This window comes from Haemaphysalis longicornis, unplaced genomic scaffold (genome assembly GCF_048455015.1).
Source record: "Haemaphysalis longicornis isolate Haplotype H1 unplaced genomic scaffold, Haemaphysalis longicornis Haplotype H1 scaffold_1, whole genome shotgun sequence".
Lineage (NCBI taxonomy): Eukaryota > Metazoa > Arthropoda > Arachnida > Ixodida > Ixodidae > Haemaphysalis > Haemaphysalis longicornis.
Genome location: NW_027526203.1, coordinates 314,062,155 through 314,083,811, shown reverse-complemented (window position 1 = coordinate 314,083,811; position 21,657 = coordinate 314,062,155). Strand labels below are relative to the sequence as shown.

At 45.2% G+C, this 21,657-nt stretch overlaps 1 protein-coding gene across 4 annotated transcripts in view; it reads right to left on the bottom strand.

The window, feature by feature from the left end:
• Positions 1-7,202: 7,202 nt before the first annotated feature.
• Positions 7,203-21,657, bottom strand: part of LOC144150384 (protein SCAI) — a 55,551-nt gene continuing 41,096 nt past the window's right edge. For all 4 annotated transcript variants that reach the window (XM_077682149.1, XM_077682151.1, XM_077682148.1 and 1 more), the window contains one exon: positions 7,203-20,332. In XM_077682149.1, coding sequence (XP_077538275.1) covers positions 20,189-20,332 — 144 coding nt within the window. In that variant the 3' untranslated portion in view covers positions 7,203-20,188. The remainder of the gene's footprint in view (positions 20,333-21,657) is intronic.

Sequence of the window (21,657 nt, the reverse complement as noted above, 5' to 3'; positions counted from 1 at the left end):
AATGTATTTTTGTGCATTTAATACGATCACATTTTTGCCTAAAGTTGGATAATACGACCGCCAAAGTAGATTTTGACCGACATTTTTACAAATCTAGCGTTTATTCTTTGCTATACTATCACAAACCGCATTCCAACAAGGCACAATCTGTATGTTGCAGAGCCGCTGAGGCCGCGGCGAAGCCGGTTCTATTGGTTCTACTGTGAAAACATCGCTGGCCGGATGTTACGTTAGGAGATACACTGCGCCATCTTGCGAAACGTATTATAATCACACCGGAAGGCTTCCTGCTTACATGCTTCAAGGAAGTTACAGCGGCAGGAGTGAACGTCAAAGGGTCAGAAGGGAGCAACGGGCGCGGGCGGTCACCAAGAAATTCCCCATCAAACCTGACATTCTCTACGTGGATGCGGCTGAATACCGCCATCACGACGCTTTTGCCCTTGCAGTCATTAATAGCCCGAATGACCCCCCTGTGAACTGTCTAAGCATCCGCACTAGCCCACCTTCAGCGGCAGAGGAGGCGGCAATAGCGCTTGCACTAATAACTCGGCCGTCACATACAATTATAATCACCGATTTGAAAACGGCCATCCAAAACTTCGCCCGCGGGTACATATCGTCCACGGCGTCAAAAATTCTCGTTCAAAATCCCCCGACTTCCCTGGTAGACGTCATCTGGACCCCGGCGCACACTGGTTTGGGGGGAAATGAGACAGCGCACAACTCAGCACGAGGATTCACTATCCGTGCCAGTGCCAGCCTCGTCCCCTCTCGTCCCCTCTCTCGCCGTCGATACCCTCCTGCCCACCCCGAGCTAATCAACCATCAGGAGCGCTTATGGCGACTCCTGCAGACGCACTCGTTGGCCTGCCAAGCACTTCTGCACCAAATTCACCCCTCGCAATTCCCCTCGCCAAACTGTCCACTCTGCGGGGACCTAGCCACGCTGGTCCACTCCATGTGGGCCTGTCCTCAAAACCCCTTTCCCTCCATAATTAATGAAGAGCAGTCAGTGGGAGGGGGCGCTGGGCAGCTCGGACCCAGAGGTTTAGATACTTCTGGTCACCCGCACTGACAACGTCGCTGCCGGCCTCAAACCAACGGCCACACCGCTCCCATAAACCCGCTTAAGCCTCAATAAAGTGATTTCTCTCTCTCTCTCGAAGAGTCAGTTCTACGTGAAAAAGTTGACATATTCACACTCTTCTTGCACACTGAAGACTTCCAAGCGTCCGGCGACTGGCTTCACCGATTTAAGGCACGACATGAATTGTCATACAAAAGAGTGTCCAGCGAAGTGAAAAATACCCGCAGCTTCTTTTTTTACATTTCACAGTAATTTAGTCCTGGACATTGAAAAGACAGTGCCGCACAAATTGACTAGCTACTTCAATGTTGCTCAATAAAAGTGAGTTGCTGACAGAGTACGTGTAATTTCCTCCAATTTATAATCTCTTTGGATAATACGAATTTCACATACTACGTTTTATTTTCCAGTTCCCGTGAAAAACGTATCAACGAGGTTTCACTGTAGTTGTTTAATCAAGCCATGGTCAAACATACCCCCTCGAGTAGGTGATACCGGGCTGCTCCAAAAAAAAAAAAATGTATGCCAACACCATACATGAATGCAAAAGTGCCGGACCTTGCAGCTGATGCTACAAAATGACTTTTTTCATACACTGGAGATATCTGGTATCCTAAAGGAAGCCCAGAATTCACTGCAGTGGGCAAAAGACAGAAAGGGTGGGTCGATCCTAGTCCTGAATCTCGAGACCTTTGCTGGCCACTCCGATTGACATAAAAGCTGAAACTCAGATTATATTAGCACAAGGGCAAAGATAGAATGGGCCTTACATGTAATATCATGCAACCTTAGTTTGTCACTCCTACATGTGTGGTTGAACAATCTCAGAGCTATCATCAAACTCCGGATCAGTTGCGTGAATTTCAAGGTATTCACCAAAAGCTGTGCAGCATGCCCCTCTTCAGATACATTCCTTGTTTTTTTTTAATGACAGCTAGCAACCCCTTCATTCTATGAAAGCAGCAAGAGCTTTTCTGTGTGGCATCACGATCTTCCGATGCTTTTTTTTTTTTCAGTATTTAGTTCCTACAAAAAGCAGTTGGGGTAGAACCTTGTGCAACTTAACAAATTAAGCTAGCTTGCCCCACCTTTGAAGTCCTTGAGGTTACCAAGCACATGCATACTATGTCATTTGAGGTTATCAAGCACATGCATATTATGTACTTCAGTAAAATGTGCTGTTGGGCTGGTTGGTGCATAGTTGCTCATAAAAAATACTATTACAAAAAGTAGCGCATTTGTTTGTCTCCCTTATTGTGTGTTCAGTTTCAGCGCTATTTTTTGTGAGCATACTTATGATGTCATTTTAGCACTGTATCAATGACACACTACACAGTCGAGCCCACCTATAACGAACTCTACCATCACACTGAATTTGTTCGTTATATCCGAAGTTCATTATGAGTGTAATAAGCATTTTCTGCACGTGAAAATGTGGCACACATAAGGCGTGTGCACTGATGGCCGTGGACATCGCTTGGACGGTGCGCAGCAATAACAGGGCGCTGGCTGCAGCTGTGAAGGAAAGTTTGCCACTCGCCCAACGGGATGGAACTCCTGGCCCAAAAAGAAGTTATTCAAGCGGAAAAATAGCTGATAATATATGCATAAATGTCCTATGAATTGTCATCGAGGCCGTTGCGCTTCGTGGTTGATGGGTTGGCATTGACGTTGGAGTTCAGGATCTTCTCTGTGTCTTTAAAAATTCCAGAGATTGTCGACTTTAACAGATCGTACTTTTTTACAAGATTGCAGTTTTTTGTTCCCCTGCACAAGATCGTTCACAATGCCCGAAGAAAAGAACCGATGACACCTGAGTGGCACTCGATGAGTTTCAGCTTCATGGCACGCGTCTCTGGTTGCTTTGTGTTGTTTTTTAAATGCAGAGCATTTCTTTAACTCACGATGTCACCCGGCGTTGTCGGCGTTGGTGTGCCTCGGCGTCCGCAACAGCCGTTCCAGGTGCGCCCTCTCCCACACTCCTCCTCTCCCACATCACGCTACCCTCCTCGCTCTCAACAACAGGTCCGCACCCCTCCCCCTACACTATATAAAAAAAATAATACTTACCGGCGCCTGGTTTCGATCCCACGACCCTGCGGGCGGAACGCAAGGTACATGGTGCTCTACCCACTGCGCCACAAAGCCGACACAGAATGGAAGGCTACGAACGCGCCTTATATCCTTGACTCATTCAAACTACGTCAAGAAGCTGCTGATACAACGCATTCACTACCACCAACTCCCCAAACACTAAACGTTAACGCAATACACCCACCCCCTATGCGACGCATTTACTCGAGTCCCCCTCGTGGGGAGATGGGTTTATGCCTTTTTGCTTTCTCACTTCTCTCGGCTGAACTAGAGACGAAGCACCAGTGAGCATGAATGGGGACTATTTAAATTCACGCGTAACTAATTTTGTGGCCATACAAATTCCGCTCCACCGAATTGTCTGCCCGCAGACAGGTTGGACAGGAGAAACGCATGTGCCTCACAAGTGTTGTCACAGTGCGAACGCCAACTTTCTGGAAGTTCGCCGTCGTCTCCCTATTTTCTCCTCCATCTCGCTTCACCCCTCTTCCATTGTGTGCTCCCTCCATTCGCCTGCAGACGAAGTTGGGGGGGCAACATGGAACCTACTACAGTGGCCTTTTTTGTTTACATTTCCTTTCCCTCTGGTTTTCTTTTGCTGGATGCAATCAGTTCTGTTGGAAAAGGGTGATCCCCACGCAGTTCATTTGTTGCTTCATGTTTCTGGAAAGCCGGTCAAGTGGCGACTGCAAACACCAGGCGCTGTCGGGCAATGGTCGATCATTTGCTGTACCTGGGTTGCACCCTCGCACCAATTCATTATATCTGAAACAAAATGCCATTGCCTCAACGCATTCTGTGATGGTCATGCCGTGTTCATTCATTGTAACCAAGCATTTGTTATAACTGCAGCTGTTATAAGTGGGCTCGACTGTATATACTCGTGCATTTGGTAATGGAAGCAAAAACACTACAGCACACAGCATCTGCATCCATGTTGACGCATCATGCCCAGCTGCTATTTCACCATGCTGTTTTTCATGTCTCTTTAGTCACAGCAGTGGAAACTATATACATGTACCAGCCTTTTTTACTAGATACTTTTCTGTTTAAAATACGTGAAGTTGCTAAAATCACTGAAATTGCACACATTGCACAAGCTACTTTTCAGGCCACACAAAGTTTTCAGACACTATTGCTGTATACTGGCAATCAAAAACATCATTCTGATGCTTTGCAGCCGCTTTTAACATTTTGCATTTTTACACAGCAGTGCTCCAGTTTCCCACTGCCACTGCCACTGCCACGGACGCAGCTGCAGCGGAGCAGGCAAGTCGAGGCTGTGGGAAGGGTGGAATAAGAAAAGCCTCATCTGTTGAGAAGCATGAAAGGAGTGCAGCTGACCAGCATTCACCAAACTGCAGCATTCACCAAACTGAACCAGAGATTTCACCTCCTCAGCTTGGAGGGGGTGCAGTGCAACGCGAAAGGAATTCGACCATGCAATAGTTATGGCTGAGAAGGCCTTCATTTGTAATACAGAGCCTAGGCCCTTAACCCAGCACTCCTGCGGTCACCACTGCACATGCAGCCTAGCTTTTCCCATGACACCAGACAGAGCTCCAGTGACACACAGGTCACAAAGGTTCCAGTCTAACTCAACTATGATTTCCTAAGGTGTTTCCTGCCACATTCCGAACTATCACAATGCGTCACTTTGATTCCAGACTGGATTAACATACACCCAAATTCACCCCACCCCAGAGTAAGGGGTCCAGCATGCACCAGATTCTGGAACATACATGGATCTGTTAGTAGCTAATGACTTAAATGCCATTACAATAAATCCTGAGCACGCAAGTAGAAAAAAAATGGCCCACACCACCATGCACATATATGTATGCATCTACAGGGGGAGTTGTCCCCTCCCTAAATTTCCACTGAGTGGGAGCAACGGGACCTTGCGAGACCTGCAAACAGGAATTTCCAGAATTACTACAAGCACCTCGCAGATTGCAGGAGCAATGATTTACGGTGTACCACTACAAAACCAGGGGTCACCTTGATGATCAGACCCGGACTACACAGGATGCATTTTGGCATTCACTTCTCGTGTAATCCACCTATGGCACCGATTGATAGGAGTCCTCCAATGGGTGCACAGACATGGCCGTACTAAAGATTTCGTTTGGCGACATCCAACTTGTACTCTGTTATAGTGGTGGGCATCAGTAGAATGGTTAATGCATTTCTAAATATGTAGTAGTACTCGAAAGACTTTATCCTCAGCCCTGATCCTAGATGTGGAGCTAAACCTTTCGATTTTCTTTTTTTTACTTTTTCTTCAATAGAAAGCAGGAATTCTTAAAGGATATCCACGCTCAGCGATAAATGTATGCCTGGAGATAAACGCTTGCCTACAGCTGACATCAGACCACTGTTACGGCTTGGTCACCTTAGGTTATGCTGTCAAATAAGCATAAAATAATTAACCGGCTACTTTGAAGAGCCCCTTGAGGGAAGTCGGTTAGTGAAACAAAAAATTATAAATTACCATCATTGCATACCAATTTCACAAGGGACCACACTGTGTTGGTTCATGCAACCACTTTTTTTCTGTTTTCGGGCCAAGGCTTTTACATCCTTTTCATTGGCTACTAAGAATCTTCACTTGCCCACATTGCCAAGTTTAGGTGGACAGATACTGGTATGTTTCACTTTACAGCCCATTATGTTCCCCGTACAAGTTACGTTCGCCTTATTTTGTTCTCAAGAAGATATGGCCTGCTTTGCAGTTAGTGCTCATGCAGCACAGGTGTTCTCTGTAGAACCACAGCAAAGTCAAATTCAGATTTCAATGTTTCTGATTAAATTACTTGTAGCAGCATATCCAGCAGCTTGCACGACGCATCTGCTAAGCGATTTGTTTGCAAATTCAAGTCTGAAAATTTCACGCGATTCACTGTCAGTTTGCGAAAAATGTAACAATTTTCACTATTTTTGTCTGTTTTATTTTGTCCGTGTTTCGAAAACAAGAAAAGTCTTTGCTTAAGCCCAACGTCTTCCAGTATATATGTTCACGTACAGCACAATCTGCCAGAAAATAAACTGTTGGCCTAGCTGTTGCGAGGCGAAGGGTGCAGAAAATGAAAAATTCACTTCTTTATTTCTGTTATGTTGCATCTAGGTTCACATATCCTATTATTAACTCTCTAACAGGCAAGGTAGGCTATTTGGGGCCATAGAACCTCTTGCTATTCCTGTATGTGCCTCAAAATTGGCACAGAGCCAAAACGTGCTCCTCACAGAAATACACAGCGTGTGAAAAGTAAAGGAACAATACGAGGTGGCCAACTCTCCCAGGCCACGCTATCTGATAATGAGAATTAAAGTTAGTTGCACAGGTGGAATTCCCTACATATGGTGTTCTTGCATTTACAACATAGCATGGTGCTAAACTTTACATCATAATCATGCAAAAAGTTTTATAAGGAAAGCTTTTGCCTTTTTTCTCTATTTATTGATTTAAAGAGAAAAAAGCTCACCAGTGCAAAGCAGAGAAATTCGCTTCAAATCTTTCCTCAGGCCCTTATTTTTCACTAGTGAAAGCAATTCATGAAATATGCCAAAACTAGGTCCTCATGAAAATAGTCATTTACAGTATTTGAAATGCACTAAATTACTAAAAACAGGCTCTAACATGTGGTACTCAGTACAGCCGTAAGCAAGGCCTGCCCCTAATGGCTTGGTTTGTTTTTTCTTGTCAGTGCAGTTTTGGCACAGGAAACAAAAGTAAAGATGTATAAAGATGCACATTTTTCCATCATGCCTCTGCAGGCTTGAGTCAACAGGTCAAAAGTCACCCGTGCTGCTTAGTTTTCGGCATGAGAAACACAAAAGAAGCTAACAGCCATGATCTAACACCGAAACCCTGTGTGCAGACAGAAATGGCCTATGGCTTAACGCTACTAACCATCCCTGCTAGCACACATTAGGTGATGTCAGCAAAAGCATGTTTGAGTCAGTAGCGGCAGCAATCCGGTGTGAGGCAGCCGTGAAAAATGAGTCGGCCATAAGCGCAACAATCTTCCTTGAAAGTCATTTTTATTTAAGAGTAGGTTTCAAAAACTACTTTTCCTCCTAGAATCGGGGCAGTCCAACTGGAGAGGTAAGGCAAAGTACAAGCTCCAAGAAAAGGACGTTCGGTCTGAACACCTTGCAAGCAGCAGAAGCAACGAGCCAGCACAACTCCGACCACCACGGGGGCTGCCCACGGGGGCGGCACCCGTGGCCGCCGCAAACTCTGCCCAGCACATGCGGGTCACACCGGTTCGTCATCGGGTGCAGCCACATCGAAACTGGAGGCCTTTTCAAGTCGCTCAGGGGCTCTTTGCAGACTTGGCAAGAGAAACACCAGTGAATGCAGCTACTTCTACTGTCTTCGTGAAGAAATAAATATCTGAACTTTTATATTTGTTAACCACAACCATTGTTTTCTCATCTTGGGTGAGTGTCGAGTATTGTCACAAGTGATCTGAGAAAATGTTGCTTCAAAGTTCCAAAAAAGATGGGGAAGCAAAGAGTCATGTAAGTAGTAGTTAGTATAACCACCTAGGACGCTACAGCTTTGTCCAGCAGGAGGGCACTCATACACTCCCGGGAACGAGTACACGGCGGGCAAAACGCTTGCCACGACACTATAGAGTGCAGAGCTGCCAAAGAGACATTAGAACGGGAAGGTGCACAATTGGGGCTCCGGGTGCGAGAACAAACACAGTAATGCAACAGAGACAAGGTACTCTCATCATCGTGTGGAGTCATTTGAGCAATGCAATCTTTTCAGCCTCCACATAGCTGGCTCTCATAAGGCTTCTTTGTTGCCACACTGCGCTCGCCTTTTGGGTCTGTGCGCAGCAGCACGTCAGACTACAGCGTGCCAAGGTGCAGAGACTGATGCCACTACCAAGAACTATGTATGGTTGCACAAAGAACCACTCCTGTGATCACAGCTGGGTAGTGTTAACACATTCCTGGATGAACTAGGAGACCTCAAAAAAGGAAAAGAAAACAAAAAGAGGAAACTTGAAACATAAATCAGCTATACTACGCACGCAAGTCCCCTCAATTTAAAGTAGCTGCACTCGTACGCTTGCACAGCTGCTTGCACTACAACCACCTACACTACCAAGTACTCCAAAACAGCTTCTACGTATTCTATGAAAGCGCTGGAAGAAGGCAAGAAAAATGCTACACATTACTGCTAAGCATCACCAGTACCAGTTAGGAAGAAAGAAACTTTGGTTGCTGGTTCTTTGCTGACTTTGTGCAAGTGTGAGACATGCACACAAGTAAAGAGGGGAGCAGGGAAGTTTCAATGGGTGGTGCACGACAGCACCCACTCAAAAGTCTCCTGTCATGTGGTCAGTGACAAAAGCCCAGCTGTTTTTCCGCACTCCCAGGGGTTTTCATTTCCAAAGCCAAGGACACCCTCACTAACGGCAGGGACATTCCACATTAGCCTAGTTTAAACTGTGCAATAGGTTATTTGCTGACGTCACGGTCACTTGCCAGGCAACGTATGCCTTAACTTATGCAGGTAATAATTATCACAATATCCTCTCTGCACTCCTGTGTGCCAGGCAACAAGCCTTTTCTTTTCATCTTATCAACAATGCATATCATGTGCAACACACATCTAAAACTGATGCAAAGTTATATTTGCTTTGTGCTAATACAGCCAGAGCATTGGCTTGCCAAAAAAATTCCGGTTCTGCTCTTATCATGGCAGCAAAGAAATTCAACCACTCCTTCATCTTCATCTTCGAATGAGGTCATTACAACTGACACTCTTGCCCCTAAATTTAAAGTTAAACCCCATCAAAGCACAGCTGAACCATTTGTACATGACCCCGTGTGCATGGTCTCTTTAGCTTCGCTTGCGAATTCGCACTGCAAGTTTAATGAGCTGTGCCCGTAGCTTGGCTATGAGGCACAACAGGCTCGGGATAAACAAGACCAGTTGGGGTCCTTACACATGCACTGAACACTGCACATTTTGCTGTTACAAGGAACATGGCTACCACAGCCAGGAGTACCTTTCCACTTTACCAATCTCTGTGTAGCATAAAGGCATGAAGCTGTTAAGACACCGCCCCATCAGGGCAAAGCTGTGTCCAACAGGCAAGGCTGGTAGATCTGCCTGCAGCCAGTGATCTCCCCCCTCCCTTGAACTGACCCCTGGCTGTAGAGAGCAAAGAGCCAAATATGTTAAGACACTTGTGACGGCAGAGGTCAGACACCGTATAGGGGACAGGGCCACGTGCACTGCGGGGCTTTAGAAGCTCAGGACTAATGCCGTGGGGCTTTTGCAACAGACATGCCGGGCAATCGTGCTACACCCATTTCAACTTGCCCTGGAAAAGGCTGCTAGCCAGCAACGCGTGCATCTCCTCCTTGCGAAAGATGAAACTGCCCTTCAGCTCTGGAATATCCCTTCTTCTACGACTGACCGTCCAGCACACTCCAAGAGCGCTTACCAAGAAGCTCCCCAGCTCAATTTAAATGGCCGGTGAAGGGTACCCCATCTACTTATTGGGAAAAGCAATTCAGCATCGTATATTGCCACATACAGGTCAATGGTTGCACTGAACTGGCTCCAGTAAGTTGGTGGAAAAAAAACATTTTGAGAAAGTAAATTTTTATTAAAAATACGAGAAAGAACGTTATGTGGTCTTATACTGCCATTTAACAGTATCACTAACATTTGCTACAAAATGCAGTCTCTTTCAACTGCCTTTTTTTATTTTATTTACAGAAATGCGCAAAATAATGTTCAAGGCTAAAAACACACAATAAAAAGTAGGTGGGAGAAGCACCACTGCTTGCATCACACATGCACTCAACTACACAGAGCAATATTTAACAAACAGACCATTGCATACGTGGCAACATACGATAAGCTGTAATGCTCAAAGGAAATGGTCGCGTCATAAGGTATACCCAATTGCAAGCAGTTCACACAGCTCAGTGGCATTCATTGGAACAGGAACTTTATACAAAAGTAGTCGCTTGAATGTGTACAGGCATGAGGGATGCCTCTGGCATGGAACTATGCAGACTCCGTTGAAAGTGGAAAAGATAAGGTTCTCTTGCGCATATAATCCAACATCAGCGGCACTGTCCGAAGAGAGCCCTGGACAGATGGAACTGGTGTGCAAAGCACATCTCGGCATAAAAACGTGCGCTCGCTGGCTGTACCCCCCAAGTAAACAACCTTTGTAAATGGTGAATGTTATTCAAGTAACATGGCAGGCAGAGTGTCGAGTGAATACTCTCGGGGCGAGTGACAAAATAAAAGATGGACTAGAACATAACACAAACAGCTACACAGTGGTGGCAGAAGGCTAGAAATGTGCAAGCAATTCAACAGCAACAAACATTGTTGAGCCTGTACGGCTGCACAACAGCTGGATAAAGAACTGCACGCAGAACAAAGCCCCTTTGCCAATAGATACAAACCAGGCCAAAGGAGTAACACATCTTCCCCCTACACATTGCAATCTCACAGAAAAGCAGGTAATGGCACAATAAAACACCCTTAAGGCAGGCACATACAGCCTGAAGCAAAAGAACAAATACGAAACAAAACTAAATGCAACCTCCAGAGCCACATTTTCACAAATGGTCAGGCCACAGCGTCAGGTGCAAAGGTTCACCCTAAATAAGCTGAAAATACATACTCTTCTTGCAGTGACGCACTGCACACATCAGACAAGAATTCACAATGGACGCACACCGAATGCAAGATCAACGCTCTCACGAAAACGGACCTGGAGCTGTGTGGAATAAATAATTCTTGGATGTGTACAATGCAGCCCGAGGAGAAAGAAATGCGCTGCTCCAAAGCGTGCACGAGTCACGTGGCTCCAGCAGCACTGCTGTGGCAAATGCAAAGGGCGCCGTGAATGCCTGTGCATGGACAAGCAGACTCCAGTGGGCACTGCCAAGTCGCTACTGTTCAACGCATGGCACCCAAGAACAACGCAAGTGATGTCACACCCCTCCCCCCTTCCTTCCCGAGGACCTGCCCAGGGAGCCACACACAGGCCCGTGTGCCTGGAGGGCAAGCTGCCAGTGCCCAAATAATTACTCGCTGAAGCATGCCACATTTCCACACCAACACATGTGGGAATGGCAACTCTGAGGAACATGCACACTCAAAATTTCAGGAATCACGACAGATTTCGCGGCCCGGAAAATCACTGCACATCTTGGTTTACTGTAAAACCCCTTAATTTCGCAGATGCAAAAGTTTCACGAATTGAGAACATGATACATATTCATGGCCACTAAGTTTCACAAATCTTCAAGACCGAGGTTAGGGGCTCGAGGAGGAATGAGCAGTCTTTAAGGCCCACTGCCCCCGATACCTTGACAAATGATGTGCACAGGATTGAACCTTCTAGTCACCGGTTTCCTCCAAAAAGTACTCTCTTAAGAGAATTTGGCTCCCGAGATCTTTAATTAAGTTTTTTTTTTTTTGCCCCTGTCATTGGAAGTGTGAAATAGCCACAACACAGGGAAATGTGAACACACCTGGCTGACTTGAAAGCAAGCAGTTTTTGAAACAAAGGGTATACCAAGACGTGAAAGACGCTTGCCACACACTGTAGCCCATTTTAGATTTTTAGGTTGAGACCATCCGTACCACATTAAGCACCAGCCAAAAGCATCCGTGAAATTATTTTTCAACACAAAAGAGTTCTGAAATCCATCCTTAAGCGAAGTGCTGCGTGTGAACATAGCTGGGACGGACATCACACTATAATCCTCCAAGAGGCTTCCTTTGGACTGCAAAGGCCATAGGAAATTCCCTTGAGTGAACACCTCAGCTTATCTGAGGGTCATTTACCTATGTGCCCGGTGGTAATACCAACGCTGTGTCTACTGCATTCAATTGAATATGTGTTCAGTCACATCGTCTTAAAAAAGGCCTTAGTGTGTGGTGTGTTCCATTAAAACCTTTGCAACAAACAATATGTAACTATCAACTGCAATGAACATCAAAGTGCAACCACTAATTGGAACGTAATCTGAACATCAGAACTTAAAATTTTTGCTTGCCCCTAAGACTCACAAATTTTTCAAGTCTGAAAAATTTGCAACAATTTGGTGCGCGCGAGAATAAAGGGTTTTACAGTACCTTGTATAGTACATATCTGCTCTCCTATGCCACTACAAACCTTGCACTTATTACATCTTAAGCAACAATGCCTACTGTGCGGAAAGGAAGTTAAAATTGCACTGGGTCACGAGAAGCTTCAGATCACCTTTGGGGGTAGACGAAAAAGGGCGTCCAACAATCTGAGCGCATTCACACTGTACACTTAGCAGTGCGGCTACTTCCCACGGCCTGCAAGGCGGAACTGGTAATCGACGGGCATGATGCCACAGGTCCCGTTTGGCAACCAGTGCCTGAACGAGCTCCCAAAGTCAGCGACAGCACATACACCAAGAGCTAGCAAAAACAAGAGTTATTTCCTTAAAGATGGTAAGGTAGCTCGTAAAGCAGCAAGTTGTGCACTGCGAGATCAACGCAGCCCAAAGGCTGCCACTGCACCGGGAATGCATTTTATTCTCACCGAAGCTACTGTGACAGCTAAAAAAGGTGAAGTCTTAACAAAATGTTGGTAGCTTTGTTAGCAGCTTCAACTAGCTCGAAAATTGCACGGCCAAGTATTAGGGCATAAGGACCTTGTATATATGATGTGAAAAGACTACAGTTACCAACAATATTGCACACCGACACACTGGAGACTTTACTGCGCAGCAGGGCGCCACTAGTTTCGTGCTGTTAAGTAAATGCAGAAAATAATTTTAAATTACCTTTTTGCAATACGTGCAGACAAACAGGAATTTAAACACAAGCTACACGAAGACCCTTCTGTTTTGGTCTATATGATGCCTTTTCCTTTGTTATAACCCGCAAACAAGATACTTTTTGCTAACACACCACGATGTTAGGCTACAAACAAAGCATTTAGAAAGAAATACTTGGCTGCCAACCATTTTTTTCTTTAATATTGGGCACTGCCAGCCACCTTCGGGCCATCAACACAGCAGTGGGTACAAAGCATGCACTGAAAGCTCATAAGCCCCTGCATAAAGGCTCCGGAAGGATTAGCTTAAAACAGCAGTACTATAATTTAAAATTCCCTTTCACCACTCTCATGCATTCCCAAATGAAAGCACTGCACTTAAAAGCAAAGAAGGCATAATGACCATGCTGAGTTCCCTTTTCTGCTAGTAATAGCAGAAGATGCCAAATAAAATTTAGGCAAACGATAAAGCTAATAAATAAAGTAAAGCTAATAAATAAAGTAATAAAAAGTTCCATTTGCAGGATAAAGTAATAACATATTTGGCTCCGATCGCCCCAACGACATGTCCCAACAATCTTTCCCACTTCCACAACTTACTAAGCCATGCAAGGCCATTCTCGAAATTCATTTTTAAAAGGAACAAGTGAGTGCACGGCAGGAATTCAGTGTAGCGTCAGCCTCACGTAGCTTCAGAAGCTGAAAACTCAACTGACAGCAGCCTTATCTCCTGCACATTTTTCGTTATGCGAAGCATTGTTCACGACTTCCCCACTATTTCGCGTTGTTTCTAACCATTTCTGCAAAGCAGCCAAGCAAACAGTGCCGATACAACTTGCCCTTAAAACTGAAGAGGGTGGAGGGGGTGTGGTGGGAGGAAAGAACAGAGGGTGGGGCAAATGGATCTCTAAAACGAGTCGCGTGGAGGGCAGATGGAGTGGATTAAGTTCACTTCCTTCCTTCCTAGGTGCTTGATTCCCCCCAAAATGCTCTTCCCAAAGAAGCTGCTCACCCAGGCAGAGTTCGAGAAGCGCAAGTGTCAGTGCGCCAGGGCTGCTCTGCTGCTCCTCGGACCCGATCATCCACATACGAAACTGAGCAGGCTTCGCACTACGTTGCGCTCAACAGGAGCACTGGCTGCCGCAATTTCTTGATTCTTTCAGTGCACACCCAGAGACAGCAGAGGTGCTGGTACTGTTGCAAGCACGCTGCCTGGTAGCATGACAAGCTCCAGTTCGGCTAGCAAAAAAAATAAATTTCTCCTCCCTTTTCATGTCCCGACTGTTTTGCTTATGTTTGATCAGGTAAGTAAACTTTTCAGATAAACAAACCATTTTAAAATACCCCGCCAACACGGCGCTGCACCTGATGTGAATATACTTTAGTTGAACAAGCTTTTTTTAAGCAGAATAGCAGCACACATTCCTCTATTTCTCCCTGTGCCGATTAAGAGAATGTCCCTCAATGCCCCCTACCCGTTTTAATTTTAGATGGAGAGCGGTGCAATTCATACCAGCTCTTTTGCCCCTCTCGGCATAACTCATAGCCAAACTTGAGTAAAGCTTGGTGTCAGGCCAGGTGGTACGGCATTGTTGATGCGGTTGCGTGGGAACTTTTTACAGAGACGGACACATAAAAATGCACACTTTGACGGAGCACGGTACGAAGTGTACATTTTTTGTGTCTTCGTCAATCCCCAGCCAATCCAGCCAATCCCCTCAACATTGCAGCTGAAGTCATACCTATGTCTCTAGAGGCAAACATACTTGATTTGTCGCTTAGTCTTAACTTTATTGAGAAATTGAGTGTGTTGGCTCAGTTTTGCTTTTTTTTTTTTTTAATTTTGCAGTGCTGTCACCATTGGGCAAGTGCCCGGCCTCTTTCAGCATGCGATTATGACAGAGAACGTACATCAGAGACCGGGAATGTGCAGTCAGTGTATGTATAGTTTGGCAGAATTTACCAGCGCAGGAAACATTCACCCGCTTTTCCGAACTGCTAAAACAGGAAGGATTTCCAATGTAATGCACTTGAAAACAAATAAATGTTCCCAGTTTCACTTGAATGTTCTATAACATACCACTGAGTACTGATCTTAAGCTTCATTTCAACTTTCTTGTTGGAATTCTAAAGTTCATTCAGGTAAGTTTCACTGCAGTGCAAAGTAACTGATTGATTGATTATGGGGTTTAATGCTCCTACGCTACACAGGTGATGAGGCGCACCGTAGTGGAGGGCTCCAGATTAATTTTGACCACATGGGGATCTTTAACGTGCGCCGAAATCCCGAACACACAGGCTGCAGTGCAAATTAGGCAGATGGGAAAGGAAGAGAGCCTGCGCTTTGTGCCACCATGCTTCAAAGCAACAGACGTTGAACTGCCCACCCGGCTGTCTTAAAGGGCCTCCCAAAGGACCCACAACTGTCCTGCAACAAGACTGTGCAAAAAGTCGCCTCTCCTTTTCTTCACAGTTTTACACAGACTCTGCCTATGTGGGGAGCAAACAATATTGCTAATATTCAAATGATACTTCAGCACACAGTACCCAATCATTGTAGCTGATCAGAAAGACAGCAATTTGAGTAGAGACATTTCTTTTCAAAAGGCACTACCTGGTCATTTTGTATAGTGTCATCATTTTGTGAGAGAATGAGTAATTTTGAAGGTCAGGTCAGAACCGAGAAAAGGAGTAACACCGAACCTTAAGCAGCACCAATAGGTGATTGTATTAATTATAGTGTTAAATACCAAAACATTTTGTCACAGAAGTTGATGTTTATTCTACTTGCTTGTTTAATTTTTTTCATGCAAATAATGTGCACTTATGCACGAAATTTATGCAGTCACACAATTAAATAACCTCATTTGGAATCACTCCAATAGCATGTTCAAACATAAAAACGAACCCATCTAGGCATTTAGATGCTGAGCCATTGATACAGAACTTAGGAGAATAACTTCAAATTCCAGTTGTTACGCATATTTTCTGCTCAAATGTCGAGGACCTACAGTTCAGTGAAGGGGCTTGAAATATAACTAAAATTTTGATGATCCTTAAGCTCCGCAAAATGGTTGAGCTGATACTAATTCAAAGCCCCAAAGCCAACGTCATGTCACACTCAAAACAGAGCAATGCAAATGCCGCAGACAATGTGCTTAAAGTACCTGCTCAATGCAAATTTCTCTGCCTGCACCACCCTGCAAGTACTTAGTGCACAGTCCATGCACCCATTTGTTCCTTTCAATGAAAAGCTTCTGCTGTGGCCCCACATTTGTAATGCACGAGAGGAACACCCACGCTAACACTCGCAACATCCATTGAAAGACCCACTGTGCTGGACACGAGTGCCTCATCAGTGCTGCGCCTGTGCTAGCTGGCCACGGCAGGCGAAACATGCCAGGTGGCGGAACATGCCAGGTGGCGACTCATGTTCTCCGATCCTGGGGGATCTGCACAACGCAGCTGGACAACCTTGGTTGCCCTGACACACCCTGCAGTAGTTGTGCTGTACTAACTGAGTACAGTACCACTTCTCAAAGTCAGGCCCCCTCATCTGCTAGAGAAACAAAGATGAATGCCCAGATTGGGACCATGGAGGTTCATACTAATATACACTAGGGGGAAATGTGGCGCCACCGTCTAGGTGAGCCGCGCTTCAGCGAGCGTTTCGTCATGCACTGGGGAGGCACGTTCCACTTGTCCTTGGCATGGCTCATGAACAGGCTGAAAAGTTGCCTCTGGCTGCAAAACAGCAACAATTTTACTGTAAAAGATTATTTAAATGTGGTGAATTATCATAAAAATGGGGTTCAAAAGAGATTTATTTGTCATGAATTATTCAGAACCTTTATGCTGGATGAACAAGAAAAAATGTTACAATTGTTGTCGATTTTGGCTTTAAGTGCAAAAAAAAGAAAAAAAAAAAGCCATGTCGCTAGCCAAGTCAAGTGTGTGAGGAACGTCGCTTGCTGCTATGGCGGCGCCCACGACGGAACATGACTGCAGCGACAGATTTCCGTCTAGTATATATTAGTAGGAAACTGTTTGGAACAGCCTTTGCAGCTAGCATTTTGCTGCCACCGACAGCATGGCTCGTGCATTTCGCATGAAGTGGGTGCAGTTTCCTTTTTTGTTCATTTTGCTCCAAACGAAATCACAGTGGCACATATCCACGCGTGCATCTACGCAAAAGGTTGGCAGCCTAACCTTGGCTCATATGATTTGATGCTCAAAAGGAACAGCAGAATCCTCATTTGCCAAGAACACCTGAGTATGCAAAACTTTAGAAAGCAAAGAAACAAAAACAAAACAACATGCCAAACTTATGCCACTACAAGAGACTTCCATGTTTAAAAAAAAACACTCGTGATGATTCTTAATGTACTCAACATTTTGTCTGGCGCAAACATAGGAAACAAGGCTGCAAAAAGTTGTCTCATTTATACAATTACAAGAGAACAACCACAAGCATGGTCATTCTTTTCCTTTTTGTACGACAGAGACTAGAACTTAATTTGCAGTGACCAGGATTTTGCCAAGTTAATATCCCACCCTGAACCCCTGGGCAGCCCACCCTTTCCCTTTATGTGCTTCAAGTCACTCACTGTACACTGTAACAGCTTCAGGAGCCTCAGCCCGTGGCACTGCATTGCATCACAGATAAAAAACCGCCCCGGTTGGGTGGTTTCATTTTAGTCACACCCATGGAAAACGCTCAATCATAGTCTCTGCATAGAGCAGCATGATAAAATCAACGCTCACTATGCAGGACGATCTTCTTGTGTGTACAGCCAATCACAGAGTAGCACTTTGTGCTGGCACAGCGAGCTTATACAGTGCTTCGAGGCAGGAAATGAAGGCGAAAGTTTTTGGGGCCCCAGTTTGTCAGCCTCATTTCGGAGGGTGTCAAACCTATGACCTCACTTTCCAAGAGCAACCACACAAGTTCTGTTATTGAAAATAAGCAATGTGAACAAAAACTATGAAGTAGTTTTCTACATGGAAAACCACAAAGGCTTCCAACAAATTTAACTGCGTGTCACCCAACCTAAATGTTTAAAACGAGAGATGCATAAGGATAAAACAACTAAATTACACGGGAGCATTCTTTGGATATCTAAGTATACAGTAAAGGCATGAGACTGCTAGTAGTAGGGGCCTTCAACGGCATGCAATAAAAGGTCCTTTGAAGATGTTCCACTAATATATGCTGTACTTTTCAATGGCTCTACGAAAAGCCCACACTTTGTGGTTTCTTGTGAAGTTCAGGCGAAAAAGCATGCATGCCTTAGTCAGACACAAAAGAAGAAAGAGAAACAATGCGCATTCTATATTGTGCACCTTGTGCTAAACGTCGGTAATGCGTTTAACACCCCGAGGTAAAGGGATACACTAACAGCCTTAAAGTGACGGAAAGCAACTTGAATAGGCAAATTACTGTTTGCAGTCAGACTACTGCTGATATGGTTAGCATCACTTTGCAGGACGTCAACATACTCTCTGGCCTAACGCATGACAAGGGTCTGTGCAAGTATGGCCAGCCAATTAATACACTCAGACGCAGACAAAACAGTCGGGTAGGCATTCCTATACACACAATGGATATGTATCACATGTCTGAAATGACAGAACAACGCTCCCACAGTGTCTAAATGAAAGACAAATATTGTGTTCATTTTCGAGTACAGTCCCAGACGAGCGAATGATAGATATCTGAAAGCAATTGGAACGACATCTGTGTATAATTAAACATCCAATCGAGACACGGTAAATGCTCAAACAACAGCAATTGCGTCTACTGTACTTTTTTTATATACGAAAACAAAGCAAACTGGTCTTTGCAAATTACCACCAGAGCACCAACAGCCGCAACCTTAAACCGTATTAACCTTCATAAACCTGGAGAAAATGACAATATGCCTACGAATGTCTCAAATAAAGCATTTAAACAAAATGTGTTGGTGAAATTTTCAGGCTACGCCATAAGCATATTGACCACTGCTCCCAAAGTAAAGCAGGATACCCACCACTAAATACCAAGAGATCGCCAGCTACAGTTTTGCCCTGTGCTCACACACTGCCTACGAAATCACAGGAAGTGCACCTACAATAATGAAAGTTTAAGTAAAGGTGTTTTTCAAATCTTCAGGGCAGCCATTGCTAAACTTAATTCGAGTCTAATATGGTCATGCCCTAAAGCCAAGGAATACAGATACTCATCAATACCCTTTTGATTAGACATTGACTATGAAAAATACAGAGCAATGCATCAATGCTGAAATAAGGCGCTTTCTCCAAAGCTGACAGCAGGGTTGTAGCCACGGAATATAGCAACGTCAGACTGCATATCCCAAAAGGGGCTATTCTTCCCCATGGGGTAATCCCTCAATATTCTATGCCCCCCACCCCTAATAATACACAGGCTACGCATCACATATCATTGTTTGTTTGAACCCCTGTGCTCACCGGTAATATAGTAAAGGTGTCTGGAAAGATCTAACAAAGATAACAGTAAAAATGACCAGTTCAAGCACATATTAATTTTTTCATAGCACATTCCTACACCAATAGTAGAGATAGGTGGTATTATTACATAAACCAAAAATGCAGCCCAGATTTAAAAAAAAAAGTAGTTACAGTGATATACTTGTACAAGTTAAGAAAACAGACGAAATTGACTCCCTGACTTCACACCAACACAGGCAACCAGGCTGCACTGTTTCAGCAGTGACTTTGGGCCTCTGCAATGAACGTTGTTTCTCTTGGGATGAGACTCAAAGTAAAACAATGCCCACGCAGCGATTGCACGATAGCAAACAGAAAGATTCCATTTGAAGAACAGTTTCACACCGTGGGCTCTAGCGACTTTTGGCAGTGCATCAATTCCTCCTGGTAAAATGCTGGAAACGAGACAAATGAGAATGCACTTAAATACATGTGTGACCGACTGTCTTGTCAGCGGCGTAGCACGCAGCCTTGTGCCCCGACACCTTGATCGTGATTTCGGAATATTACACACACCATGCCTAACAGGAACCCTCTTCTCGGACCCTCGGCGGCGTTGAAAGAAAGCCAAATGTAACAATGCCTGCGGCGAGCAAAAGCTGGAAAACCGAGAAACCCCTGCAGAGACGGGCGGAAAGAGGCGCTTTCCCACTCAGGCCAGGGTGAACATGACCGCCTGTCAGTCGGCCTCGTCAATCTCCGAGAAGAGGGAGCGCACGTCCAGCACGTCGGCCAGCTCCAGGATGGTGCGCTGCAAGGCCGGATGGTCCAGGACCTCGCTCTCGGGAATGGGTGGGTGCGACCGAGGCAGGTAGTTGGACCCCTGGGGGGGGGGGGGGGGGGGGGGGGGGGGGGGGGGGCGCAAGAGAGCATTACTGGTACTGCACCACCACGGGGTGCCCCCTCCCTCTCGCAATGCAGCTTGCGCACAGTTTGGGGCAGCTTTCGAAAAGCACACAAGACAAAAAAAAAAAAAAAAAGTAAGAAGAAAACACATGGCGCTCGCTTTTAATGCCTGTAACGGCCCTGAATTAAAGAAAGCTGTCCATTTTCATAGGAATAATGTATAAAACTGCGCAGGAAAAACTGACTTAAAGGTGCAAGCTCAGGTGATGCAAACACTAAACTCAAGCTAGCTGACTTGCAAACAAGCTAAAGTGAAGCAAACAGTAATTTAAAGCTTATCAATATGCTCCCAAGAAGACCAAGAGTTGTGCCGCCGGTTTCAGTTTATGGCAGGAAGGCCTGCATACAGTGTGGCGCACAAAACCCCATTTCCCGTTCTGCATAAGCAAGCGGCTATGGCTGTTCAGCAGTCTGCACCCAGTAGGCGAGTGGCCCGTGCACAAGCAGACTCTGCCCCACCGCCCATACACATGACGGGTGGCCTCCCCGCACAAATTTGGAACTCAATACATCAGATGGACATGCAACTCTGCTCCACTAGGAAAGCTATATGCAGGAACTCTACCCTAAACTAAATTGGCCTGCCACCTGGCGGAAGCCCTTGAGGTCAGGAGCCCTGGCTAGTTCCCATTTCGGCCACCAGATGGTTCATCTGCAAAAGGGCTGTTGAGCACTTTGGTCTTTGTCCAGCAGCTTTGAGAGGCCTTGTGCCCTTAAGCACCATGATAAATGTGCCACAGAACTTTGTTTTTGAGTGCAGCTAGGTGAGAACATTTTTTTTTTAACTGTGCTGTCAGATACCTCTGAACCGTTGGCCTGGGTGCAGTTTACTTGCAAGCTTATAAGAACTTCCTCAGCTCAAGTGACACTCAGATTTCATTAATGAAAAGTTCTTTTTGGTCCACTCAAATAGCTTTTACCAGGCCTTAATATCACTTCACCACTTTAGAACGTTAGCCCCAAAGGACATGAACCATGTGCACCAACCCATTTACTAAACAGCCTAAAGAAATTTCAACAAACACTTGTGTTAACATATGCCGAATAAGTTTGACCTTGCATCATAAGTACACTACTTGAGAATGACGAACGATGCATGCCAATAAATTTTCAACAACAGATTTCTTGCCATAAAAATACAGTCCCAAAGTGCAAGGCAGTAAATCAGCTTGCACGTGCCCTGTTGAGGTGTGCAAGGAGGGTGCCACACAGCGAAGCATGCATTTTACAAGCTAAACAAAG